We start from the raw sequence: 9185 nt of genomic DNA, 5'->3' as shown, positions 1-9185 counted from the left end.
CCGCGCACACTCAGCGCGCACACGCACACACAAACACACACACCGGCGCCCGCTCCCCGTGCACGCTTATCCTGCTCCCAGAACAGTCCACATCCCCAGCACAGTGCACCTGCCCCCAGAGACAGGGCCCGGCGGGGGTGTCCTGTGGTGGGGTCCGCCTTGTATAGTTACTCTCCAGATAATCGACACAGGCCACCATCATCACTCTGCATGCCATTCCCACAGTCCGGAGGTGCCTGCAGCCCACCCTCCCGGCTCCATGCCAGGGCCCGGGCCGGGAAGCGGTGTGAGAAGGGCCTCGGGCCGGATCCCAGTCAGCCGCGTGCACCGGCCCACCAGTGCCCTGCCTCCCGGACTGCTGGGGGAGGGCAGAGCTCGGGCCCGCAGCCCCGGCACGCAGAGACAGTCCACCCTGTGCTGCCGGCTGCCGGCTCAGCACACCTGCGCATGGGGCTCAGGCTCAGCGAGGCACTAAGCACATGAGCCCTGGTGCAGCCCTCACTCGGGCATCCCGCTGACCACTGTGCTGCGGGTGTCCGCTCCTCATTGGCTGGCGGCAGGCCAGCATCTCTGACTGGGGGGCTCCGGGAAGGTCAGCACTCCTGATGCCAGGAGCTGCTGTGGCTGAGAAGAGGGAAGGAGGGGGAGGGAGGCCGGAGCGGGAAGCTGCAGCCTGGTGGCCACGGGGAGAGCCATGGGGAGAGCCACGGGGAGTCCAGACAAGGAGGGAGCAAGGCCTGACTTCAGTCAGGAAAGGCTCACCTGCGGCTGGAGGCAAACCACCCAGGGCCCAGCCGCAGAAGCAGAAAGAGCCGTCGGGGTGAATGCCAGGCTAGGAGGGGCTGCGGCTCACCGCCACGAGAGTGTGCAACGTCGCCCTCCAGCAGGACGCACAGGAGGACAAGCCAAAAAGCCAGATACGACGCAGGAGAGCAACTGGGAGTCACGCCCGTGGGGAAGACCCTCAAAAGAAGGAGGGCCAAGCACGAGGCCTGGGGCGCACACAGTCCTGCTGGGAGGAAGGTGAGCTTAAGGTGCGGGCGTTTCCCAGACAGCCTAGCTCAAGGGGCCGACCGCCAAGAGCAGGCAGAAGTGGGCTGAAGGGCGTGCGTACAGGCTCCCTGCAGACCGTGCCCAGCAGCAGTGAGCGTGGAAGGGCGGGAAGAGCGGGAACAGGGGGGAAGGAAGGGCCTGAGGCGAGCGCACAGCCAAGTCTAACGGTGAGGGGGCCAGCCTAGCTCCCCGCTCTCCGCCTGCCTGCCACAGGATGTGAAACCCCCTCGGGGGAACAATTACACACAGGCCCCACAGTTTTTCAAACACAATATCCATCAATTCAATAAAAACTTACCCAGCATGACAACAGGCAAGACCAAATAAATACCCCCAACCAGTAAAAAGAGAACCACCAATGACCCCCCTGTGGGCTATTAAAGACTGTCGTGTAACTTAAGAGATGGGGAAATTTACCAAAGACTTAGAATCTGATAAACAGTGATAATTGAAGTTAGGAAATTACTTAACAGATAGGTTTAAGACGCGGTTACACACAGCCAAGGAAAGGCCGAGGGAACTCAGGTCACTGGAGAACACTCAGACTGAAACGGAGAGAGAAGGAAAACAAACAGAACGGGAACCACAAAACCCAAGGTGGGATGGATGCTGTGCGTGGGCCTGGAGCCCAGAAGGGAAAGCGGGGGGGCACATACCGGACCGGACACCACGCTGCCCCCGACTCGCCCAGAACAAAATACGTGAAGCCACCAATTCTAGAAGCCCTACAAACAAAAGGACAAAGATAGCCCCCCCCCCCAGCAGGCAGTGAGGGGAGCTGAGTTCCTTGACAAGTGATGAGAAGATGCAGAGTCCCCTGGACCCTGGACCCTGGACAGGACAGGGAGCCGGGGAGCAGGGTGGCCGGCAGGCGCCGCAGAAATGACCGCCAGCCACTGCGAACATCTGCCGAGTGAAGATGTTCCACACAAATCAGAGCGGAGAGAATCTTTCCAGCAGGCAGACCAAACACGGAGGAGAATGGTCCGGACCAACGCACAAAATCAGGATGGGAAGGGTGACGACGGGGAAGTGTGAGCGAGCCTCCGGGATCAGGCAGCGGCGGCCACGCTGAGGCAGCGCCGTGGGGTCCACGTGGTTCGCGTGGCCCGGGGGGTGGGCGCTGCAGCTGAGGCAGAATCTGCAAAGTCACGGCACAGGATGGAACCACTAGGGTGATGGGCAAAACGGTGACAAGTACATGCAGAACAGACAAGCTGTTTAAAGGAAAACAGGACAAAACACCTGACTTCTCTGACAGGTGGTGAGAAGGACAGAACAAAAGACAAATGGAACGAACAGAAAAACCGGTGGAATTAAACACAAATATAGCAATAAGACGTTTAATATTTTAAGACTGGATTAAAAAATCAGAGACACACACACAATTATACGTTGCTCACAACAGACAGTCTGAACTATGTCAGGAGGGACTGGATCTCAAGATGGAAGAGATGGACCGCGCACACACGAAGCGAGAGAGCAGGCGTCCTTGGACCGCGTCAGATGTGGGAGAATCGCGGGGAGAGGTGCTCGGTCATCAGGGGACGTTCCGTGAGGCTCAGAGTCATCTCCCCCAGGGGAGAGACCGCGTCCGGGCTGCATCCTCCCAACAAGGCCGTCCCAGCACGACGGGACCCGGCGGGGTTGGGGGAAAGACGTGAGAGGCTCAGCGCCCTCCTTCTGGTCCGGCAGGCAAATGTCAGCAGGGATGAGGTGACCGTGACCTGATCGGTATTCCAAGAGCACTCGGCCCAGCAACCACGGACATGCATTCTCCCGAAACATACCACTACCAAGTGGACCGTGCGCTGAGCTGTGAATCAAGGCACAGGAAATGCGGGACCGCGTTTGGTGGATGCCCGGGGCCACACACAGCTGCGCTGGAAACTGATCATACAAAGATAACTACAAAACCCCCAACTGTTCTCAAAATACGCAGTAGACTTCTACGGGACTCAGGGACCTGAGACAAAGTAACAATGTCAATTAGAAAATATTTTGGAGCAGAGTGATGATAAGAAGGGAACACATCAAAGCTGCGTGATGTCACTAAGCTCTGTCTAGAGGGAAATTCAGAGTCTCAAGTGCTGTTATTAGAAAAACAGAAAGACTACAATCAAGAACCTGAGCATCCGTCTTAGGAAGCGAGAAAACTAATAAGTCAAACCCAAAGAAAACAGAGGGAGAGGAAAAACAGAAAGAAATCAATGACACAGAAAATAAGCACGCACCACAGGTCAATGACCAAGCAGAAGTCTGCCTCCTCAGGAGGACACCAGGGCGCCCCCATCGCGGGCAGGGACGGGCACAACCGCCTGGTGGTGCCGCACATGGTTCAACACGGAGCGCCAAAGACATCCTGCGCACGCGCCTGCACCCCCTGAACCGCCCAGACCGCAGACCGTGCGGCCGAGAGATGGGGGCTTTGGGGTGGGGTTGCTTCCCAGGTGACAGGGCGAGGGCCCCGCTGAGTCGTGGGCTCTACTGGGTGAACTGCGCGGTATGTGGGTTACGTCTTCATAAAGCCACCACCCAGAAAAAAAAGACTCCTAAAGCCGGCAGCACCCCAGCAAGGCGGAGCAAAGGAAAAGGAGGCAGAGCCACCCGCGGGAGACGCGGAAGGGGGCGTCCACCGTGGTGGCAGGGTGCCGAGCAGGCCTAATGACTTTATGCCAACACAGGTGGGGTCTGAAATCACGTGAACGGTGCCTTGCAAGAGGAAACGGAGCAAAACTGACAAACAGGCACCAAGTCTGAACGCTGCCGTGCGTGCTGCTGAAATGGAATCCGTAATTGCGACACTGCCACAAAAACGCTAAAGCCCCAGAGGGCTTCGCGGTGGATTCCCCCAGACGCCTAATGAAGAAACAGGGCTGACAGCCTCCAAGCCACCGGGTGCCACATCCCCGACAAGGATGTGCCAAGAAGAACAGCAACACGGGCCAACCGCACAGCTGCCCACGTGACATGGGCAGAGACGGCCGGCAATGCCTACGGAGGGTAACACGCCATGGCCAAGGCTGCCTTAACTTCTAAAGATCAGTCAGTGTGATTCAGCTCGGCACCCTTAAGGGACAGACCCCACGTGACGGTCACACCGACAAACACGTGGGAGACTCACGCCCTTCCTGACGAGAGCCCTCGGCAGCAGGAGAGAGGACACGTCCTCCACCCGATAAAGGGCGTCTGCCGGGGCCCACAGACTTGCACAGTGGGCGTGGGCAGCGCCATCCATGGCACGGGCACAGCCAAAGACACCTCCCTCAGGGGCACGCACACCACGGGGGTGACAGGCACACAGATCGGAAGGGATGAGCTAGAGTTGGCCGCACACGGGTACGCTAAGGAAGATTACGTAAGATTAATAACTGAATTTTGTAGTATTGGACATAACGTCAATGTATGAAACTGGACTGTCCCTGTCTGCATCACCAACAAGAGGCCATCGACGTTCGTGCAAACACTCGCTCAGGAATAAAGTGAACAAAGCACGGGAAAGGCCCCCTGTCCAAAGTAACACAAGGTCGCCGCAAGTAGGGAACCCCGGAAGAAACAACAGATAGTCAATGATCGGAAGAATCAATATCGTTCACATCAATGTCTTTTTCAATCCCCCACAAGTGGATCCATAAACCCCAATCAAAAAATCACACAAGATTTCTCACAGGAATAGACACTCTGATTCAAAACCTTGCACAGAAGGACAGAGGGCCAAGGACAGTGCAGACGCCCGAGGCAGCAGGTCCTCAGATGCATGCCCGAGCCGCGGTTCTAGCAGTCTGCTATTGGCCCATGGGCAGGCGAGCGGACCCCAGGAGGGCTCCGAGACGCCGGCGGCAGACCCTCGCGCGCCGCGTGCTGGACGGCCCTCGCAGAGAAGCAAACCCGACCCCTCCTCAGAAATCCCAAACTCCGGGCTGCCTGGGTGGCTCAGTCATTAAGCGTCTGCTTTCGGCTCAGGTCATGATCCCCGGGTCCTGGGATCAAGCCCCGAGTCGGGTTCCCTGCTCGGCGGGGAGCCTGCTTCTCCCTCTCCCACTCCTCTGCTTGTGTTCCTGCTCTCGCTATCTCTCTCTCTCTCTGTCAAATAAATAAATAAAATCTTTTTAAAAAATTAAAATAAATAAATAAATAAATAAATAAATAAAAAAGAGCATATAACTACCAAGCTAAGGAGAGAGAGTAGAATAATAATAAACACAGGGCGCCTGGGTGGCTCAGTCGTTAAGCGTCTGCCTTCGGCTCAGGTCGTGATCCCAGGGTCCTGGGATCGAGCCCCACATCGGGCTCCCGGCTCAGTGGGAAGCCTGCTTCTCCCTCTCCCACTCCCCCTGCTTGTGTTCCCTCTCTCGCTGTGTCTCTCTCTGTCACATAAATAAATAAAAATCTAAAAAAAAAAAAAAAAATTCTAAATGGTCTGTTTAAAAAAAAAAAAAGAAAGAAATCCTAAACTCCAAGGGGACCCGTAAAACCGAAAGCTCCTGGAAGGGACCCCACGAGAGTACTTCCACGACCTGGGGCAGGCAAACTGGTGCACACATCAGCCATAAAGGACAAGACGTGAAGATGGCCCCCACTAAGAGTTCTGCCCACGGGAAGGTCCCACCAGAATGGACGCAGCCGGGAGGGGAGGCTACTTGCCACGCAGACACCTGGCCCGCGCCTGGACCCAGGACACAGCTGTGCACACTGCTCAGGGCAGGACTGACCTCCTGGCCAGCAGCCCCCAGGGCTCCAGAAGCCCCCGGCTGGCCAACACGCGGTGCAGGCAGCCCCGCCATGTCAGCGTCTAGCGGCTTTGAATCTGCAACTTCCTGTGCCCAGTGACGCCGGCCGCCTCTCACACGTGCCAACCAGACGTCCTGCGGCCTTCTTTCAACCACGGGCCCCGTCAGCTACACAGACACCCAGTGGGGCCCGTCACAGGAGTGAGTTCCCGGTGAGCACGGACTCCGGGGCTGACGCGCCCACACAGGTTCATCGGTGTAACCGACGCACCATCTGGGGGAGGGGGGTGTCTGCGCTGGGGGAGGACGTGCATGGGGGGTGGGGCTCACGGGAAATCACTGTACCTCTCCCACAGTCTCACGGTGAACCAAAAACTCATCTAGAAAATCGTTATTTAAAAACATTTTCTTGGGCGCCTGGGTGGCTCAGACGGTTAAGCGTCTGCCTTCGGCTCAGGTCATGATCTCAGGGTCCCAGGATCGAGTCCCGCATCGGGCTCCCTGCTCCTTGGGAGCCTGCTTCTCCCTCTGCCTCTCTCTCTCTCTCTCATGAATAAATAAATAAAATCTTTAAAAAAAATAAAAACATTTTCTTTAAACTCCTTGGTTGCCCTTGGAGACACACAGGGAGGGGCAGAGGGAAGCAGGTAAAGGTGGGCTGGGGGCTGGTGGCAGGAGGGACAGTCCTGGCCTGTACTGCCCTCTGAACAAGCAAGAAACAGGGTCGTCAGGAGGGGACGTGAGGAGGGGACACGCGGCGGCTGGAGTCACAGAAGTCAGACTCTGGAAGCCCAGCCCCGGCCCGCGAAGCAAAGTCCTTCCACAGCCCCGGGAGTCTGCGGCCCGGGGGACAAGGGTCTGCAGGCGGCGGTGTGCGGGGCGCAGCCAGAGGGCCCGGGACTGCTCCGGGCGTGCCCGTCCCCCGCCGCCAGGCCCCCGTGGGTGCTGGCAGCCGCAGGTGAGAGGCCGCCCTGCACACACAGCTTCCAGGCTCAGGCCTGCCGGCAGCTCCGTGGCACCCCATAAATATCAAAGGCTTCAACACCAGCTGTGGCGGCAAGACCCCTCCCGCTGGTGCGCACAGACCCGCCTGGCTGCCGCCCTAACGCTTCTGCCCAGGGACGGCGGGCTTGGCCCCCGTCCGGCGCCCCCGCCTCGGGCGACATCGACCGCGCCGCTGGGCCGAGTGGGGACTCTGCCGTAGTAAGAAAGGCTCCCCCACAGGGGCCCTGCCCTCTCCCTCCCGCCACAGCGCCCACGGCACCCCACTGCTCTTCCTGCGGCCAGCGTGCCGTCCGGTGGTCGGCACCCGCTTCTCCCACGGGAGCTTCTGCTCGGAGCCCCACGCTTTGGACAGATCCCAGAGCCTGGCCTGCACACCGGGTCCCGCCCCCTGGTGCTGCCGTGAATGCGGGGGCAGAGCCCACCCGCCCTCGAGCTCCGTGCACCTGCTCTGCGACGCCAGCGCCACACACGGGTTTCAGGGGGAGCAGAGCAGAACAAAGGCCAGGCAGGCACGTCCGAGCAGCGGCGGGGTCTGGCGGGGTGCTGTGATGGGACCCCGAGGCCCATCCCCACTTCGAGCGTTCACCTGCTTCCGGCGCTTTATGCTGGAATCATACGTTTCCGAAATACGTTTTAATGACAGATTCTCCTGTTGAGGGCTGCCCAAGCGGAAGGGCAGCCGAGGCGCCCAGCCATGCACGCTGCCACCAGGAGCCTTCCAGCAGCCCACGTAACAGGAACCACGCTGGGGCCGTAAGCCAGTGACGGCAGCCTGTGACGGGGACACAGACGCCGCGAGAGGGGCCCAGACGGGGCTGCTGCCCCAAGAGAGACGCGGGCACCACTCCCCCCAGAATGGGACATCACCGACAGACAGGAAGCGCTCAGAGGACACAAAGAGCTCCTCCAGCTGGAAGCACGGGAGCAGCAATGAAGACGTGGCAGGAGACAGAGTCCCCCGAAGTGAAGGGGAAGCGGGAGCCAGGAGAACACGCGAGCAGGCAGATGGCGGGCTGTGCCGTGAGCGACAGTGAGGCCAAGGGAGGAACCGTGAGCGGCTCGAGAGGCCGCGGCAGGGACTCTGGGTCCACAGCTCGGAGAGAACAAAGGCCTCCGGGGAACAGCACGCCCACCGCAGGCAGAGCCCCGGGTCGGGACGCCCAGCTGCTCGACAGGAGACGGGGAGCAGAAGACTGTGGGCACCGCTGTCCAAATCCTGGAGATGGACGTGCAACCTGGAGTCCGCCAGGCCGTCCCCAAGAGCGCTGGCGGAAGGAGACCACCTGCAGGAAACCACCGGAGGCTACACGAAACAAGGACACGGTACCAGAGGCGAACGGAGCCCAGAGGGACGGCGGAAAAGAGGCACAAGCAGGCACAGGGGGCGGACAGCCGGGGTGGAGGGCGAGAGAGCCCGGAAGGCTCTCCCAGGGGGACGCAGCAGACAGAATTCTGCCGGGGCCGTGCAGGAGTGCAGGCGGTCCAAGCACAAGAGTGGAACAGACCCCGTCCTCTCCAAGAAGGCCCAGCGGATGGGGGGGCAGAAGGACAGCTGGAGGGCGGCCAGCCCCAGGCGGAGAGCGCTCTGTCCTCGCCAAGGGCGCCCAGCTTCCCGGTTCCCAGCTGGTGAGAGGCCACTCGAGTCAGGGAAGCCTCATCAACAGCAGGTTTCTGGAATGCCTGGGCGCAGGTCGGAGGGGGACGGCCCGCACGGAGCCCGCACGGGGCTCGTCCGGGAGGCCCCGCAGCAAAGGATACGCGGAGTGCCCTCTGTTCGGCACACCAAGTAGAGACAGGCCGCGACCACGTGCGCCATCTTGCGGCCGCGGGTCAGGTGCTTGCTCACGGCCATCTTGAAGAAGTTGAAGGCTGTGTCCAGGCAGTGCTGGTTCAGCTGCAGCTGGCTCCCCAGGTGGTGGATCTGACGTCTCCCTAGGACACAACACCAGACGTTACCACTGGTTCCCAGCGGGAAGGACACAGCCCGGCCCTCCCCCCTTCTACGCCGTCAGGGTCACTTCTCGTGTGTCCCCAGCCCTCGGTGTGCACACGGGGGCCTAGGATCCGCACTCCTCTCTGCACCCAGACGGCATCGGTGCCCGCAAAGGGCTGTGTGTCGGCCAGGCTGGGGCTCCTCCTCACCGCTGAACATCAGCACGCGCTCCACACAGACAAGACCCCCCAACAGGGCGGACGACACAGCTGCGTGCCCCGGGCCTGCGCCCACAGCCAGAAGCCTGGCCATGCCCACCCAGCCTTCCCAGGAGGGGCTCAGTCGTTAGGCCAGCCTCCAGCCTGCCGTGGGCCGCTTCGGCTAGGGCAGGCGCAGCACCTGGCAGATTTGGGGACGAAGGGGCTGCTGGGACGTCCGCGGACTCCGCGACATAATGGGCACAC

General features: G+C 60.2%; 1 protein-coding gene across 3 annotated transcripts in view; it reads right to left on the bottom strand.

Moving 5' to 3' along the window:
- The window catches only part of BRF1 (BRF1 RNA polymerase III transcription initiation factor subunit), a 36009-nt gene extending 27057 nt beyond the window's left edge, over positions 1 to 8952 (bottom strand). For all 3 annotated transcript variants that reach the window (XM_044917838.1, XM_044917837.1, XM_021679888.2), the window contains exon 1: positions 8547 to 8952. In XM_044917838.1, the coding sequence (XP_044773773.1) occupies positions 8547 to 8640 (94 nt within the window). In that variant the 5' untranslated portion in view covers positions 8641 to 8952. The remainder of the gene's footprint in view (positions 1 to 8546) is intronic.
- Positions 8953 to 9185: the final 233 nt, after the last annotated feature.

This window comes from Neomonachus schauinslandi, chromosome 9, assembly GCF_002201575.2.
Source record: "Neomonachus schauinslandi chromosome 9, ASM220157v2, whole genome shotgun sequence".
Taxonomy (NCBI): domain Eukaryota; kingdom Metazoa; phylum Chordata; class Mammalia; order Carnivora; family Phocidae; genus Neomonachus; species Neomonachus schauinslandi.
The sequence above is the reverse complement of the archived record's forward strand: the minus strand, read 5'-3'. Positions and strand labels throughout refer to the sequence as shown.